The sequence below is a fragment of the Pogoniulus pusillus genome, chromosome 21, assembly GCF_015220805.1.
Source record: "Pogoniulus pusillus isolate bPogPus1 chromosome 21, bPogPus1.pri, whole genome shotgun sequence".
Taxonomy (NCBI): domain Eukaryota; kingdom Metazoa; phylum Chordata; class Aves; order Piciformes; family Lybiidae; genus Pogoniulus; species Pogoniulus pusillus.
The window spans coordinates 13,792,812-13,811,960 of NC_087284.1; the positions used below are offsets into that span (position 1 = coordinate 13,792,812).

The 19,149-nt window shown below is 42.0% G+C and overlaps 1 protein-coding gene across 3 annotated transcripts in view; it reads left to right on the top strand.

Annotated features, from left to right (window-relative positions):
* The first annotated feature begins 3,689 nt into the window (after positions 1 to 3,689).
* RANBP9 (RAN binding protein 9) overlaps positions 3,690 to 19,149 on the top strand; it is a 39,550-nt gene continuing 24,090 nt past the window's right edge. For all 3 annotated transcript variants that reach the window (XM_064161020.1, XM_064161021.1, XM_064161022.1), the window contains exons 1-2: positions 3,690 to 4,231; positions 12,321 to 12,432. In XM_064161020.1, coding sequence (XP_064017090.1) covers positions 3,781 to 4,231; positions 12,321 to 12,432 — 563 coding nt within the window. In that variant the 5' untranslated portion in view covers positions 3,690 to 3,780. The remainder of the gene's footprint in view (positions 4,232 to 12,320; positions 12,433 to 19,149) is intronic.

The window sequence follows — 19,149 nt, forward strand, 5'->3', positions numbered from 1 at the left end:
CAGAAATTAAATTATCAAGAAAAAAACAACAACAAAAAGCACCCAAACCAACAAAACCAAACCAACCCACAAAACAAAACAGCAAGTCCACAAAACACAAGTTCAAACAGCACAGGGCTCAGGGCTCAGCAAAAAAAATCCTCCAGGTAGTTTGAAAAGATCTGTCCTTAATGCTGTTGCAATGTCATAGCCTACTTCTTAGTACAGAAGTACAGAAAGTACAATAATAAATAACAGTCTGCTGATTTCCAAGCAGGGAAGTTTAATTCCAAAACAGTTAGAAAGAAACTATGCCTTGGAAAAACTTAACCAGGAGAAATACTAAACAAAGAACAGCAAACAGTTACCATCGCTACAAAGGGGAGATATTACATTTCAGAAAGTGGCTGGAAATGTGTCAGCCTGGCAGCCGCAGCACACATACTAAATTCATGTGTAACTGGGAGGCCAGGTCCTACGGGGGGACAAAGGACACATACAGAAATAGACTCGCAAGGAGAATCCTGCCTCTGTTTCCTGACGACAGACAGAATGCTCTCAGCATTGCTGCTGGCACAGATGGCCACAGCCCACTTACTCTTAATGAAAACACAGAGAGCAGCCAACACAAGATCCAGGAGCTAAATTAACCTCTGCAAGGTCGAGCCCATGCAGAATGCTCTGTTGTGAGACAAACCTGTGTGTGCAATCAGGACAGCTTTATTCCTGCCGAAGATGTGTTGAAGGTGTTGACAGGGGTTTCTTTCCTGTCTTCTCCAGCTTCTGGGCATCCTGAGGAGAGCTGATGGGCATACCGACAGTGAGCAGCATGTCTGCCTGGTGGACCTGGATCCTGGAGTGGTGGAGGGAACATTAAAACCAACTGAACAAGAGGCCAACCACCTCCAGTTGCTGGACTGTTTGGATTGTGTTTTCCTTGGTTGAAAGGGACACTAAAAGTAAACATAAATATCAAACATACAGAACAAAATTTCTGCATATGAAATTAGGCCTAGCACAGCTTTTCTCTAAAGCCATTTCTTGACAATCCATCTACTGAGACTCTTTGAAAGTGTCAGAAAAATCCCGCCCCAAAACCAGAGACGTTGGTGGACTAGTTAATGTTTCACAGTGTTTCAAAAGGCCTTAGATTAAATCCCTACACCAGAGACAACTGAAGCAGATAAGTCATCACTGGTCAAAAAGAAATTTACAGCTCCAAAAGTGGGTATGCAAAACAAAGAGTAGAACTCAACAGTGAGTTTCTGCAATGGTGGAAGGTTAATGACAGCCTGCTTCAGGGCTCTGTGGTCAGTCTCATGCTGTTGCTGTATTTACTACTGACCTAGAAAGAGGGCTGAGATAGTAAAATTTGCAGCTGTCATAATTGTTTCAATTAAGCAAGAGGAGGCTGCGATGTTGACAAAGCTGTAACAAAATAGAATGGATTGTATAATGGTCCAACACTGAAAATGGAAAGGTAACACACATTAGAGCGGAACACGAGTACTGCTTCTAGGTCTGACAAGTTCCAATTCATCTATGTCAACTGAAAAGAAGAAACAAGGCATTTATGTAAATATCTATGTGCCATCTCTCATCCTCACGAAGCTGTAGTTAGAAAACAACTAAGCTAATGAACTACAGGAGGAATAAATGACATACTGGTTAATACCAAGTATTAAACTACTTCTGCATAAAGGATTTTATTTGCTCCTCTGGCAATCTACAGTATATCTCTACTTGGAGTAAGGGCTAAGTCTGTCTGTGAGCACATTTCGGGGGAAATGCTTTTATAAAAAGCAGTGTTTGGACAGATTTGGATTATTTATCCTTGGAAGGTGGTAAATGACAGGATAAAAACAATCCGACTGGTGAGTAACATCAAGAATGATGCACAAAAAACGCCTGTTCTCCTCTTACTGTACAGAACTGAGGAACTTGATGGCGGCTGCCTCATAATGGGTGACACATTTCTGCACAAACACTGGTGAGCCACGACCCAGGAAGCTGCCATGGCATAACATTTATTGACATTTAAAAGAAGTTATCAGACATCTACACTTGTGAACCCCCAAAGTTTATGTTTCCCAAATACTGTATTCTTTGAAAATTAAACTACTCTGGCTTTATGGTTTACAGCAACCTCTACATTATAGAAAGCAAACTTAGATCTAGTAGTAGCTAGCTACCAGGGCCAGAATAACTGACCCTCGGGCATGTTTCAGCTCATCTTTTGCCATCCATCCTTTCTACTCTTGTATAGTATGCAGCACATCTGATCAGGTGCTTTTACATAATTGCATTCCAGCCTTTGATGCCACTAGATGTCATGGAGCAGTCCTGTGTGACAGGATATTTTGGTGAGTATGGGTAAGAAATGTTTAGCTTCTTACAAGCCTGTGTCACCACTGCATTACCTCACCAACCATTTCACATAGATGAAGCATAATTAACTTGCTCTATTTCCTGTTTCTGTACTTGTTCTCCAACATGCTGGCAGCTGGAAATGGTTTGTGAGGTGCCCAATGTTTCAGGTTCTAGACCTGTCTGTTAAATTCCCTTCCTCTTCTGGTATTTTCAAGGCTGGGGTTACCTGTCTGTAGATGTTTCTTTTTCATTGCTGCCACGTGAAAAGCACCAGTACAGGCAACTGTTGATTAATCAGTTACATTAAGCACTGGCAAAGATACTTCTGAAATCACACAGTAAAAATAAAGATCCCAAGCAAAGTCCTCTAGGACAACTGTTTTCCTCCTCCTGCCCTCTTTAGCTGAGGTCTTCCTGAGGTTTCCTCTGTGGGGAACCCTGCCCTGCTGTCATAGAACCATTCTGGTTGGAAAAGACCTTTAAGATCACCGAGTTTAACCATTATCTAACTCCACCCAGTCTGGTGCTAAACAATCTTCCTCAGCATCACAACTATGCGGTTTTTTAACAGCTCCAGGGATGGTGATTCAGCCACCTCTCTGGGGAGCCTATTTCAGTGCTTGAGAACCCTTTCAATCAACAAGTTTCTCTCGATGGCACTTCCCTTTGTCCTCGTGTTGTAGCGCAGCCGGCGGGGCAAAGACGCGAAGGCGGGCCGCAGAGACGAGCTGGGACTGGCGGGAGGCGGCCTACCAGCCACCCCAGGCGACACACCAGCTCATCGTCGCCTCTCTCCTCGGCCCTCCGCCGCCGGTGGCCGCGACTCCGCGCACCGCCTCCCTCCTGCCCGCCCCTCCTCGGCTCTCCACGCCGCCCTCGCGCCTCGCCCCGCGCCCGCCGGCGGCGCAGGCCCCGCCCCTTTCTGCCCGCCCTCGCGCCGCGGCCCGCGGACGGGGCAGCGTCTCGCGCTCAGCTGACTCGCGGACGCACGGCGGCGGCGGCGCCTCGCGCCGGGGCTGGACACAGCGCGCGCGCGCCGCCGGCGGGAGGGAGGGGGAGAGCTCGCGCTGCCGCCGCGCCCGGAGCGCGCTCCCGCCCGCCTCGCGCTCCCGCCCGCCTCGCTTCCGCCCGGCGCCGCCGCTGCCCCAGCCTCGCTGCTGCCCCAGCCTCGCTCGTCCCTTCGGCCCCGGCTCCGCTCTGCCGCAGCCCGCCACGGCCCTCGCTCCCGGCGGCCACCTCCGCGGGTAGTCGCCGCCGTCGTCGTCATCGGCCCCCCACCCCGCCCCCTTCCGAGGCGTTCTGGTTGGGGTGACCCGCCGGCCACAGCCGCCGGCGGCCGCCTCACTCCGCCTCACTCCGCAGCGCCCGGGCCCTGTCCAGTGACAGTCGCGACTGCGGGAGGTAGCGACAGAGGAGGAGGCCGGAGCCGGGATGTCCGGGCAACAGCAACAACAGCCACCGCCGCCGCAGCTCCCCTTGGCGGCCGCCGCTCCCCCGCCGGCTCCGGGGATTCCCTCTGCTGCCGCCAACCCCGGTCCCGCACCGGCCGCCGCGCTCCTGCTCCACCCGCCACCGCCGCCGACCACCGCTGCGCCGCCGCCACCCGCCGCCGGCAGCGGGCCCGGGGCAACGGGAGGCGGCGGTACGGGTTCGGCGCTGGGCCTGTCGGCTGGGGCCAGCAGTAGCGGCACCAGTGCCCCGGCACCGTTCCCGCACGGCGACCCGGCCTTGAACGAGCAGGAAAAAGAGCTAAAGCGGCGGCTGAAGAGGCTCTACCCGGCCGTAGACGAGCAGGAGACGCCGCTGCCCCGCTCCTGGAGCCCGAAGGACAAATTCAGTTACATCGGCCTCTCCCAGAACAACCTGCGGGTACACTACAAAGGTGAGGGCCAGCTCGGGCCGTCGCGACTCCCCTTGCCTAGGAGCGGCGTGGGGGCCCTCCCTGGGCCGGGGTCTGCCGTCCGGGAACGGCGGGCCCGACCCCTCCGTCTGGCAGTGGGTACGGGAGTAACAATAACAGGAAATAATACACATTCTTCTCCCCCTTTCTTCTCCTTTGCTTTCCGATCCCCTCAGCTGCCCGCAGCGTGGAGAGAAAGGTCTTGTTTTCCCTTATTTCAGCTTTATTTTCTGTCTTTTCCCCTCCCCCCCTGTTTCTGTCGCGATGTGGGGGTGAGCACGGGGCTGCCCCCTCCTCCTCATGTTTCTGGAGTGGGCTTTATGTAAACTCTGACTTCCTCCGCGGATCCAGGTATCGCTAGAAGGTTTGGGTCTGAGGCAGGAGAATAAAGGAGAATCAGCATGACGTGTCCTGTTTATGGTAATGAGCGAGAAAAGAAGTGGCCTTTTTTCTTTCGAGAAGAGCAAGGGTTAAATGGAGTTGAGAGTGGCAAGCGTTAAGCTATTAAACACGGAAATGACGAGAGGGGAAAGCACGGAGAAAAACACGGTTTATTTTTAAACTGTAAAAAATGGAATTAAAAGCGACTCGTAATAGCCTTGCCTAACTATTGCACAGACTGCAGAGCGATTGGAGGGAAGGAACGACAGCAGGACTTAGGTTAAGAACGCTGGCTTTGGAACTTTCTGCTTAGGCGTTCCGTAGTTAAAATTACTGATTTTCAAGTAAAAATTAAGAGTGTATGGTGGGATAAATCAGTAAGAGGCGGTAGAGGAAAAACTTGTGTTGATTGTTGCGAAATGTCATGAAACCTGGAAACATGAGTACACTCTGACCTGAAAAAACACAGGCACATCTGGTGTTCTAGGCCCAAGTCCTGAAGGAGAAGTGTTGTGGATTCAAACCCACTTCTGAGTTGGCTGTGACAAGCTGGACCGTTTGTCAGTCCCTAGTCGAATGTAATGGGGGGTGGGGGGAAACCAACCTTGCAATTGGCCTTTCTCAGAATTTACAGTGGAGAAATTCAAGTGAAATCTTGATAAACATGTTACTGTTTAATCGGAGGAGGAAAACGGCAACACAAACACATGGCAGGATTTGGCTGCCATGAAAGGATTAAATGTACTCTCAGAGACTTTTTTAAATAGAGAAGCTTTATTACTAAATACAAAACACTCTCTTAAATATGTTCAGTTTAATGCATTCTATAAAGATAATAAAGAAGGTTGGTTAATACATAGTAGGTTTCTGGGAGGCAGTGAGTGATTTAAGGGACACTCAACTCTGAATTTCCTGGCTTTTGTTCAGTGTTTTATGACCTTGTATTTTTAGAAGTATTTTCTGTTTTCTGGTGCTTAGTGGTGGTGGCTTGGTTTTGGGTTTTTGTTTGGGTTGGGTTGGGGTTTTTTGGGTGCTGGGGGTTTGGTGGTGTTTTTTTTTCTTTTAAGATCATCATACCTTTACAGTCAGGTCCTGCCTGTTTGTTTTACTTTGGCCAACTCTTACGAATGGAATTTGGAGCTGGAACCTCTCTGGTTTGTCAGTGTAATTGTAGAAATATATTTTCAAGCTTTCTTTGTATTACCCCCGATTTTTGTCATTTCTCTCCTTTGCCTTAGTGTTAACAAGAGATTTGTTACCTCGAACAAATTCTAAGAGGCCTAGCATGTTTCTGAAGTCTAGTTAGCATAGGAAATACTGTGGATACTCTGAGACTTCATAAAGCTCAGTTAGTGGGTTATAATAATAAAATACCTTCACTTTAGCTCCTGAGTAATACTGAGTGATGAAAGTTGAAGACCTTCTAGGTCACCCCAGAGGACTGTGAAAAAGAGAGGTTCTGATATAACACTTGCACACTTTTCTCTCTCTTAAATGCAAATGGGAGTGAAAGGCCTTTTAAGTAGCTCATCTTACTCGTAATTTACTGAAGGTAGCTCTTAGGGTGGCCCCATGTATAAGTTACCAGCCTCGCACCTGAAGTTGTGAACTGGCCTACACAGTGAATAGTACCAGAACACCTACCCCTGAGTACTAGGGGGAAAAAATCACACCTGCTGCCTTTCTTTTTGCTCTCCTGAATCCTTCAGCACCGAGAATGGTTTAAAAGGAGGTTTAATTAGGAGAATGGCAAGTAAGAGAGTGCTTGCAAAATATTTTTTCCACAAAGTGGTTACAAATAGAGCTCTCAAAAGTAAGCATTCAAAATACCTTGTTGTGGAATATTGAGACTACCAGTGCTTCTGAAGTTGTCTTAAGTAGTCATGGAAGAATGTTAGATGTTTTTGTTGAAAGGAAATTTGAATTACATATTGAGCATGGATAGAGATCTGTTGCGCTCTTGACCAAAATACTCAGGGAAGGGAGAGAAGACAGATCTGTCCAGAGGAACAGTAATCAAAAGCAATTGTTACTGTTTTCTATTACTGCAGTATGGATGTCTTGTACATTTAAGCTTTCTGTGTTGTCTTTGTAGATTCTAGCTGCAGAAATGTTTTTCTGGAGTAGTCTCCTCATGTCTGGACTGAGAGGGTGCAGAAAGTGGTAACGTTAGCACCTTGCTTCCATTTGGGATGTGTTTGGGATATTTGCCTCTGAAAAAAAAATGGTGGTGGTGGTAAATAATCAGAGCAAAGGCTTTCAGAGTAATTTTTTTCATGTAACTAGGTTCATAATTTTAATACACTGATGTACTGTGAGTAGTGAGGCTTTTGTTTCATTGGTTTGCTAGAGGAGTGGTAGTCCTCTTTATGTAATTTCAAAGATTGCTTTCATCTCCTTGCATACCAGTGGACAACTAGTAGGGAAACTTGAGCTGCAGAAGATGTCTCTTTCTACCCCCTGCAGCTGTGATGCTTCATGTACTCTGCTTCTGGACCTGATAGTCTTTGCAAGCATTCTAGAAAGTGCTTAAAATCAAAATTGCCACAAAACCAGATGCTGAGTGAGCAGTGGAGTTTTAAAGGAAGGAATAGTCTAGCAGCATGGTAACAGCTCTTTAATTTTTCGGGGGGATCAACGAAACCCAAGAGTCAGTGTTCTCTTGTGTTCTCTCTCAGAATCATAGTTTTACATAGGAGAGGAAAACACACACAGGAGGTGTTTGAGGAAGATGCATTGAGTGCTGGGTAGCTTACTAGAACAGACCAGTTTCTTTCCACAGTGGGCTATTCTGTTATACTATCACAAATTCCAACTCTTGATTAGGAAGTTTTGTCAGAATCTGGATGTGAAATGTGCATACACTGGCATCAGTGGTACTGTGATATAATTAAGACTATACCCAAGGGTATTTGTATTCTTCGGATGGTCAGATGTCCATTTCTGTTGCTGCCATTTAGCTGTGCAAGCTGATGGAAAGGTAAAGCTGTCCTGGTGACTGCTGTTTGTGGTATATCTATGTGAAAGGAAAAAAAATTGGCCTGTAACCTAATTGTCATATTGACAACTCTGAACTGTAGGTAGAGAAAGCATCAGGGTTCAGACATGTGTGCTACATGTGAAGCAGTTACCACACAAAATATGCAGATATTAGGATAAGAAATCTTAAAAAATATTCCTACATATTTCTAAAATACACAGACCTAACATATGGATCTTGTTGAAACCCAGGAATTTATTAAATGTTTTATGTAATATGAATGTTCCACTAGACAGACAAGTTCAGTTTCCAGCAGATAATAATCTATGCTATGTAATATAAGGAGATGAAAACACACATGTAACCATGAAAGAAAATGTATACAGAATTAGGTAAGCAGCCTAAATCATCAGTGCTAAAATCATGGAAAGTCCTAGAGTAACTTCATTTGGTCTTGTGATGATTGTCCAAAAAAAGCTGAGGAAAGTTATGCGACGTGGCGTTAAACTGCCATCGCCTGAGCTTCTTCTGATGTATCGTGGGCCAGGAAATCCTAGCCAGACATTTATCTACAATGCAGTTGAACTGTCTCTAGTGCCAAGTGGAAATAAATAAATAAAATTAATGCTTACTGTGCATCCCAGCTCCAGCAACAAACAGAAGGGGATTCTGTAGTAATAGTTCTGTGTTGTCGTGCAGAGATACAGGGATGATGTCAGTTTTTGTGGCAGGAAACAGTTGAAGCACATTCAGTACAGTACAGTGTACCTGTTAGAACACCTCTCTAGCCCTGAGGAGTCTTGCTTCTTAAAACTGTGGAAAAACATCCTTGGCAGACTTTTTTATTTTCTTTGTCTCAGTGAAACTTCTGTAATGAATTCAACATAAAATTAGGCCTTGATTATTTTAGTTTTGGCAATGTGAGCAAGTCATTGAACCACCTGTTGGAAATAACTGCAGTTGAGCTTATGTAAACTTCATTGTAAGATTTAAACTGTGTAAACATGCTTACTTTTGTCTCGGTAGACACTCCCATAGATTTCTTTTGGACTATTTGGTGCATATGGATTAGACACTTTAAAATGCTGTCTTTGAACCTAAAGCTGAAGTGGTTTCTCCATGTACGGCTTTACCCGAGTTGGCTTTTTTCAAACCCGTTTTGCTAAAGCACTGAGATTGCTACTTTTAGTAAGAACCATGGGTGTGAATGACTGCTTCTAAAGTAAAATTAAAAAAGCTGTACTCCTTAAGCATGGTCCGCTCAGGGTTGTAAAACGCTTTAGTGAAAGCCCACCTGCAAACAGTTGTGATGATTGAACTCACCTGTGAGCTGGTTTACAGAGGGCAGTTCATGCTTCGCACCATTTTCCCTTCTCTGCCCCAATCCATCTGTTTGCAGAATTCTGTTTCATGTTAAAAATGACTAGTTTTTACTGTTAAATAGTACATACTTTATTCTCCTAAAGAACTAGACTGTGGTTTGTACCCAAAAGGTTGGGTTGTGTGAGCATAGGGAAGAGTTTATATGACCTGCTTCAGGCATTTGGAACCTGCGATTCAGTAGTTGAGAGCTGTGTGTCAAGGTTTCTTTTTATTCACAAGCAAGGAAGTGGAGGTTCGGGTTACTGATGGACACGGCAGCAGTGTACAGCAGGCTAAGGGGCCGCTCAGCTCGGTGTCGTGGCAGTGACAGTGCCCGTGAGTGTCTATGGAAAAATCTAAAACCGGGGGGCCTGTGTGTTGTGTCTGTGCTTTTCCCTCTCGGTTTCCAGCCATTTTGAACTCGGGAACATCCTGAGCTGAAGGCAGTTGCTCAGATAATTTCTGTTCTAGAAGATTGCCCCGGCTCCACTAGCACTGGCATTTCTAATACCTTTGGGTAAGAAATTTTACAATTCAGCTACCTGCTCTGTAAAGAGCCTTCCTTGAAAGTTGCCACTAGTTTATCTTGTCTTCTCAGGTAATGCAGCGTAGCTTGGTAGTACTGAAAGTCTCAGCCAGCAAGTTGAGACAACGTAGAGGTATTTGGAGTATTTGACAGTAGTTAACTGCTTGATGCTCTTGAATTTGCTGTTAGAAGTCTTAGCTTTATGTAACTACAAATAAAGGCAGCACACTCAAGTAAAAATGGGATTCATAGGAGATTATATTGAAAGGACAGCGGTTCTAAATTTAGGATGTCTCCTATTTTGATGGGATGAGAGTTGTTTAGGGCACAGACGTTCCCAAGCATGTTGCTTCACTTGAAGTATTTGGCAGTACTGGTAAGGTATCCTGTTACTTCTGCCCCTGCATCGACCTCTTATTTGCAGTGTGACAGCTGCAGTGTGCCTGTGTTGTGAACTGGATCGGGGAACTGATCTGCTGCTTGAAAAAATCTGTTGAGTTTCTTAAAGCCTGATCAGCAAATCAATCTGGTTTGTTGTATGGCCTTGCAAATAGCTGCCTGGAATGCAAAGGGTGTGGGAGAATAGGAGCAGTGTCAGGAAGAGGTGCTGAGAATACCTTAAATTGGCATTGTTTCCAAACACTTAGATTTCGATTTCACAAAACAAAGTCTGCTGGGTAATATATGTACATTTTCAATAATATTTGGCTAGTTGTTACTACTTTAGTTTTCTGTGTGGAACACTTGCCCAAATAAGGAGACTGAGTCAGAGTGAAACTACACAGATTGTCAAGTGCATAGAGTAACCAAGGGAACTTCTTTGCAGTCTATTTTAAAGCAAGAACCTAAGGACGTTTAAAAAGAAATATCTTTCCCTCCCACTCCACCCCCAACTAATGTATCATTTAATCAGAGCTGTCTGAATTCAAGGGATTTCTCAGGATTTTAGTGTTCTGCCCATAAAGTTTTGGGTGCCTTTTAGCAGAAGAATTTCTGCATGTTCGGAGTAATAATGTAATTTATAGTAGCTAAACAGTGATCTACCAGCACTTGAAACCCAAGGAAACCCATGGAAGCTCTTGGCTTATGTACTTGGTTATTACCTTGTTTTACACAGCCTGAGAAAATAATTTAGAAGTAGTGAATAATAAAGCATACATACTGTCTTGTGCAGTTTTTTTCCTTCTTGTGAGACTTCAGCAAGCAACATGCAGATGGTAAAAAATAAGCTTAATATTGTAAAACCTGTGAGGTGGTCAAAGTGTCCTTATATATAATACTGAGTAATGACATGCTGAAATGAGCAGTGCATTTGCAGCCAGAAAGGGAAGGTAGCTGACTAGTTGCCTTAAAGTAGTAACACAGGGGTGAGCTAATTATGTCAGAAAAACTTTGCAGGTTAAACCTAATCTCTGCGTGAAGAATTCGTGCTGTGCTAGCAAAGTTTGGATGCAAACAGTGAAGAGTTTCTCTTGGCTGAGTGCATGCCATTTGGTATTAAGTTATAGTAAACACCTGCTAGCTCTGCAGGCAGGTGTTCACTATTTTATCAGCATTTACACTAGAGGGCTCTGTGGGTAGATCTTCAGTGCTGTAGGTCGGCTATGCTTGGTCTTTTTTGCTGGTTATGCTGTTATTTTCCCGTAGTTTCTTCCTTGCTCCATGACCCAGCTTGCTGCACATGAGATGTGATTCATCTGTGCCTGAGCAAATCTGTGTCTGAGCAATAATTCTAGTGTTAATGCCACTGGAAGGAGTGTGTTGTATGTTTTTTTGGCATACACAGATCAATTGCTGTGCAGGTGCAGTGGGCCTTCTTGCCTGGACTGGAGATGACAGCTGGAGTGTTGCAGCCCATGATTCATACAGCATACTCAAACCAGTCTTTTCATCATGCCTCAGATCCATGGGAAGAATGGGCATGAGATCTGCATGAATTATTCTTATGGCAGTAGCAGTTCTGTTCCTAGTTGCCATTTTATTGAAATAGCTCTTGCCAGGATCCTTGCTCTTTTTTCCCTAACCTATGTCCTGTGACCCTGTGTGTGACTTTCTCAGACACTAATGGAGGGATTTTGATATTCCTGGGAGAGACTCGAGCTTGCTTGAACAGCTTGCTGCTGAAACAAGTCAGCTGGCCAAAAGCCTGCATCCAAGTTGCCTTTGGAACAAGGGACTGTGAAGAGGGTGACACATTCAGAAGAGTTAGTTTTAGCGGAGTGGAGGTGGCTTTTTGGGCTTAGGCTGAAAATCTCTAGAGCAGACAAGAACTGGCATTAGGCATTCTTCTTGTGGCAGAGCTGATACGTGGCAAGCCTTCTAAGAAAAAGGAGTAGGAGATGCATTGGCTCAGTTGAAGGCTGTAAGGCTTAGTGCTGTCCTGAAATTACATTCAGAATTAAAATATATTCGGTTAAAATGAGTCCTGTGACTGATGTTTGTTCTGAAGGACATTAAAATACCTTAAGTAACTTGATTCAGAAGCACTAAGCATTAGCTTAAACTCTGTTATATCATGTTTCAGTCTATAAAAATGAGCAAGCCCTGTGCATTAGAGAAATCACAGTTCTTTCAAACTTACTGTTACTTAATACAGTGAAACTTTTTTCTAGTTTCCCTTCAAATAGTTGTAGGGCCTTTTGAGATGGTATATCGAGAACTACTCATAGCACACTTAGTTGCAATGCAGATGCTTACAACAAAAACTTAATACTGAAAGAAAATAGCAGAAAAATAAGGCTGATTTAGAATGTTGTATGTTGTTTCTCGTTACATAAGCCTTCTCTTTGGAGTGGTTGATATGTATACCTTTTGTTTTTCAGGTCATGGAAAAACGCCGAAAGATGCTGCTTCTGTTCGAGCTACACACCCTATACCTGCAGCCTGTGGCATATACTATTTTGAGGTTAAAATTGTCAGCAAAGGAAGAGATGGGTAAGCGTTGAGTGCATACTAATTAAATACTGCATGAAGTACTGTCTCACATCTTTCAGTCAGTAGGTATCTTTGGTATCAAAACTTACATTTTACTGCTTTTTATATAGCTTAGTTCCTTAATCATGGTGAGCTGCACTCTGATATATGGTTGTTTTAAAGGGTTGTGGTCTTTATTTCCACTGATCTGGATACAAAATAAATCTCATAAGAGATCTTGTTTTCACTTGACTGAGAAGTTAGGATTTGAATGACTGTAGTATGACCCTGCTCTTACTATTTTAAAGTGTTGGTTATTGACTATATATGGCTTTTCAAGCTTTCATACAATTTGTAGGAAGTTTAAAATGGAAGGTTATTCTTGAGGCTACTTGCTGGTGAACAGGAATAAAGGGGAATGTTCTGAACAGGTGTCTGAGACTTTGTTAACCTATGGAAAGAAGAGTATGAGTGCAGCTGCTGCTTCCCAGAATCCATCTGAATCTGGTAACGCATAGGTGATACCATGATTCTGAGTCTGCTGAGGCAGGTAGCACCTCATCTGGGAAAGCCTTGACATGCTCATGAATTTTTTGCCAGACCACTTTAATTCTTTTTTGTCTTTCACTGCTTTCAGTAGAGTGTTTTAATCCTAAAATGTAATTATGTTGCCTATGTAGGGACTGCATAAGCAAAACTTCTTTCCAGTGTGTTCTGGTATATAATGTGACTCTACTTCAAGATTCTAATCAGAATTGAAGGTCTTTGTCCAGGTACTACTTGGACCTTTCATGGATACTTATCTCCTGTTGTGAAAGCAAATTTTGAGATAAAAGAGCTATGTCATAGCTCTTTGGATGAAATTTAGTACCTCTGTCTTCTCTTTGTCTTGCTGCTGTTTCTTTCATTCTCCCAGTGTTCTGTATGCCTTCTGTAAGTCAGAAGCAGCATTCAGGTGTTTTCAGTTTGCTTACAGTGTTGTACAGAGCTATTTAGATTTCTTTGCTATGAAAAACTTCTCTCTGGTTTCCTCTGTCACAGTATGAAGGCCTACTTATTTTTACATTGTGATGATAGAAATTAACATTTCAAGTAATGTTTTATGGTAAATTCTAGAAATAACTTTGTGGTTGGCATTGTTTTTGTTTGGTGTGAGTGTGTTTTGTTTGAGTTTTGTTTGCTTCTTCTAAAATTTCTTAAACTTTCTTTTTTTTTTAGATTGCCCTCTAGCTGTCTGTTAAGTTCTTACTGTGATTTGCCAGTGATATAAATGTTTCTTCTTGAAATGTATTTCTGCCTGTTTAAGGTTGGGAGTTAGCTTTTCTGAAGTGATGGATTTCAAAAAGTGTCCATTTGAGGAGTCATTTTTCTAAGCTCCTGTAACACTTTACCTTAGACCTGTTTGTGTTGCTTTTTAGTGATTTCTAATTCAATATACAACTCAGGGCAATCCTACAAAAGTAGGAAGCACCTTTGAGGGAAATGATTCAAAGTTTTGTTGTTGAAATGGTTATTTACAAGGTGTATGTAGTCAAGACTTGTGAAGTTGCCTGCTGAGATAGCTTTAAAAAACAGAGGGGTACTTTTTTCAGTTAATGATATTGTGACCTTTTGTTAGTGTCACTTTATGAAGCATTAGCTGTGTAATGAGCTGAGATGTTCACTTTTTTATTGTATAAGACAGTGTGGATGTTGGGGAATACCACACATGGAGCCAAAGTTTAGCTTAGCTGATAGAGAGCAGGGGTTAAACATGTGGAGCTCTGATGAATGTAATGTGTGTGTGTAGACCCTGTTTTCAGTTCCAAGAGGTCTTTGACAGATGCTGTGTGAATTTCTTATGGTTCAGTGTTAATAATTTGTTCTGTAATAAGTAAACTAGGGAATTTAATGCACAGATGTGCAAGTAGGTCCCTAGAGATTAGTTTTTGCCTGATAGGGTTTATCAGTTCTTTCTCACTGTCTATTGTGTTTTCATCTAGCTTGCTCCAGGTACATTTTTACCATTTTTCCCTCTTTCCCATTGCCCAACACCAAGTAAAGAAGCTCAGGAAGACCATATTTATAGTGGATCAGCATGTAACTAATAGGGTCAGTTAGTTAAAATGCTTTACTGTTGCAAAAGCATCTCAAGACCTCAGCCTAGCTATGGAAGCACTACAGCTGTATTTTACAGTGCTGTTTAAAATAAAACCTAAACTACTGGAAGTGACTCAGATGTCTGTCTGCAAGCCAAAGTACAACATTCAACTTTCATAAATCTCAGTAGGCAATGTAATGGTGTTCTGGTGGCAATAGCCTGCTCCCTTTTTAATGTTTTTTTAAACAAAAACTTAGCACAAAGTACTTAGTTCATGTACTGTGTTAACATGGGCACATCTAGCAGTTCATGTGCTTTGCTTAGCCTGTCTTGCCTCAAGTCATCAAAAACTTTTACTTAAAACCTAATCAGGGGGATTTAATTTTTTAAAAAATATTTATTTTTTTAAAAATGGTGCTGCTATAGCACTTGATAACAGTACTCCCTGATTGGGATCTTGTGTATCTCAAAGTTGCTGGGCAATCTCTTTAGTATACCTGGCATGGCTTCCAGTATGACTTGTTACGCTGGCTGTGTGCCAGAACAGCATTTGTTTTGACACACTAATGACCTCTAGGTCATTAGATTATTTATATATTTCAGAGGTAGCAACCTTGAGTTGGAATTTGAAGGTGCACAATACATTAATTTTGCAGATAATTCATGATGATCAACTTCTAGACATTACAGGCACACTGAAGAAAGCATGAAAGGCTTACTAGTAAGTAAGAAAGAAGTAAAATTAAGTATTTTTAAATTCTTGCTAAAAATACTATCTGGCTGTTGGGCTGCTCTGTACATCTGTTTTTGTTGTTCTTTGCTTTTTAATTTCATGTCTCATTTTGTGGTCTGCGAACCTCTATTTACCTTGTCCTTTTATACTCTTGCATTGTTTTATTTGGCTTCATGTGGAACATTGTGGACAGTGATGTGAGTGGTTGGAGGTGATAACAGATAAGTAATGGGTGTAGGTATGGGGAACAAGTACCAAGGTGATGATTAGAAGGCATGGTAGGAAGAAGAGTAACTGCAGTAAATTATATCTGCATCTCTATTGAAATCTCCACTTAATTAAGAATAAATTAAATGCATGTATGTGTCCATTAATGCAAAATATTGCAGAAGCACTATCAATAATCCTGTTACAGTTGGGGAAGCTAAACAGCTTTAGCTTTAAATTTAACTGTTATATGTTCTTGACACAGCCTTGATTTGTAATTAACCTGTCATAGAACCAGAAGTAACTTAGAGAGTTTTTGTTCTGACATTTCTTTACTCAAGGCATAATACTGTCTTGTGCATACACCTCTTTAGTTCCATCTAAATTTCTCGAATAGGAACTTAACTAAAGCAAGCTACATTGCCAGATGGCAATGAACAAGGGTGTGCTTTGTCCCATGGATTCTTGTGATTTGGAGATGTAAGCCTCAGTCTCTAAAATCTGTTATAATATGGTACTGTCTCCTCACTTTCCAAAACTGACCACCTTGATGACCTTTCTCTAAGCTAGGTAAGTATGTCCAAATGAATTCCAGTCTTGATCTCTTCTTTTTTGTATGCTGCTTTTTACCAAACTAAGTTGTGGTAGTCCTCCAGCTTTGTCTAAAGCAGCAATGCATCTGCCTTACAACTCCACAGTTCATCTTTTATTTCAGATACAGTTGTTGTTTCCCTCTTTTACATAACTAAAGATACTTGCCCCGATGCTGTCATAGTTAAGTACACGTTGAATTCTTTGTTCTGGTACTGTGGGCATCCCCTAACAGTCTTTCTCAGTTGAGAGTCTGTGAGCTTTGTTGTAAGCTTGGGTTGTACTCCTTGGCATTTCATACTAGTTGTAAGCATGCTCTGGTTCCACTTTCTAAGGGGCTATCTCAAGGGTATCTGCTGGCTACTTGGCTTTCAGAGGCAAATAACTTTCCATGGTTTTGTTACAAATGGCTTGTGTGTGTATGCTGACCTCAGGAGTGAATTCGTTTTCAGCTAGGTTTGTTCCCCGTCGTGGTTGGCTGTATCACTTCAGGGGTATCTGTGTCAGGAAGAGAGAAGGGAACTTGGGGCAGAATTGAGCATCTGGGCGCTGGAGGTGGGAATGCTACAGCAGCTTATGCCCATGAATTTTTAGCTTAGGTTCAGCTATCTCTGGTGCCTGGAACTAATGGCCATTAAAATTTTTTGTTAATTAATTTGTAAACACAATAATTAGCAATGGGCAAATAATGGTAGTGCCCTTTACTTCTAGATAGCCTTCAGTGCTTTTGGAGCAACTGACGAACCTTTGTGCCTGAAATGCACACAGTCCTCTAGGCAGATGTGTTTTTTTTGTCTTAAGAGTGACAACAGAAGTGATAAGCAATCTAGAAGAAAAGATAAAAACTAAGTTTAGAAAGCCTTTATTTAGTCTTTCAGAAGAGAGCAAGGGTTAGTGAGCATGGTTGTTTAGTCTGTGGCATTGACTCAGGTCTTCATGGGCATGCTTTACATTTGCATGTGTGTAAGACCTAAATATTCTGCACTAAGATAAAATGTCACTGTGCAACTCAAAAGTAATCAGTATGTTTTTGATAAAGCAGTGTTAACAAGGCTGTAGACACCTGTTGGACTGTCTGACTCTTGACACTGGTCATAATGAGTGCAGTCTTTTGGCAGTATCTTGCAGTATGTGTTGTGTAGATGACAAAGTGGATGAAGAAATAAAAAAGAAGAAAAAAAAATCCCCCTCAAAAACCATGCCTGTGGTTCAGCCTGAGCAACTTTAGTGCATTTGAATGATGTTTGTAAAATGCAGATGCTTTAATGTCTGCCTGGAGCATGTCTGTGTAACTCTTTAAGCAGAAACCATACTTCTTTTTGTTGTAAATTGTTTCTGCTGTAGTAATTTGGTATTTCCTTTAACATCCAGTGTACCTATTTTCTTGTTCACAACAAAAGCGTAAGATGATAAATAAACCAGAACATTGCTCATTGATGATTTGTATTTGTTTTGTAGACTACTTCTCTAACTTCAAAACTTTACAAAGTCTTAAGACCAATTTTTATAATTTTGATCATGTCCTCAGCAGTTGTTACAACATGCAAGCTTCAGTCTCTATATGTCTTACTGTATTGCTAACAGAGTACTTGTGTGTAAAGCAGAATCCACTCAAGTTTGAAGTAGCTTTCTGCATTAATGTGTTTATTTGAATTGCATCAGCTGCAAGAAGATACTGGGTCATGAATGAGCAAGTGTATCTTTTCTTAACAGTAGCAGTAATTTGTTTTCACCTGAGTTTACAGGGACAAATATTCGCAGCAAGTACAGCAACTAAACACGTAAGAGGTTATTTGAGGTTTTTCTATAACTGATCAGAAATAAATGGAATGGGAACAAGAAAGTTTTATTTCTTTGTTGATATTTTCTAGAAATGAGGATTTTTAGTCTATAAAGGGAGTCAAGATAATACATTTTATTTCCTCATCCCTGCTTCTTGAAAACATTTAAATTGTTTTCTTAGGAGGTTCATTCTCATAAATATATAGATAATAATCTTACTGCAACCTGGACTTACCTTGTATTATTCTTCTATATATTCTTGCTATTGTTTTCTGACGCAGCCCCCCAAAAGACTTCACTAGTTAGAGGGAAAAGTATCACAAGAAAAAAAATGTGCAACCTTAGAAAGTACAAGATGTCAGTAAATGAGAATACTTATGGGAGCATTATAGGAATCACAAGCAAAATGTTACAGGAATAAGTTTCAAGCACCATGCAAGAAAACTGTGCTCTTTTTGTTGTTGGGTATTTTTTTTTCTTCTATGTAGAATGAGGTTGATACGAAACTTGAGTTTATCAGGTTCAAAATACAGTCTCCTTGGAAACATCCCATAAAATTAAACTTGTTTTCAGTTTGAAATTCAAGGTTCAAACTGTCTGTGGTGTATTTTGAAACATTTAAACGGAGGAGAATTTAACAGCCCATTTCTTACTGCGATTGTGCCGACAACAACAATCTTGGATTAGCATATTCCTACAAAAATTTAATACTGTTAAAGACTCTGCAGTGCTGTTAATACTGTTAAAGATTTTGCAGCAAAGATATCTGACTTCTTAGTGTCAGTCAAGGCAAGGAGAACATTATGCAGGCTTTTTGTCCTCACAAGTCAGTTGCAAAGGCCCTATCGAAGAACATTTATTCTTAAATTCTCACAGAAGTTCTGTTTGTTCCTATTTGTACCCTTTTCTAAGATACAACCTTGGTAGTAAAACAGCACCTGTTGTATAGCCTACAGGGTTTGTTTGCATGGTTTTTGGTGTTATTTCTGGGTTTTAGTAGTCAGTGTGTTCAAAACATTAGGATGTTTTCAGCAGCCTTATTTATGGGTGTTTAATATTTGTTAGGACTTCTGCTTGGACTGATATTCCTTACAGATATTACAGTAACTTAGATCTTAACACTGCATGGGCAAAGTTGCTTTCTTGTGTGTGGTATCAGGTTGATTATTTAATTTCAGCAGCAGCAAAAGATCATGACGTTTGAGACATGATGTAGCAGTTCCCCAGGTTATACTCCCTTTAATAGTGCATGGAAACACAGTGAAAGCCAGAAGGAACTTGAATCTTTGCAGATAGCAGGTCACTAGTGAAATCTCTCTAGGAGAGAGGCAATTGATTAAAAATA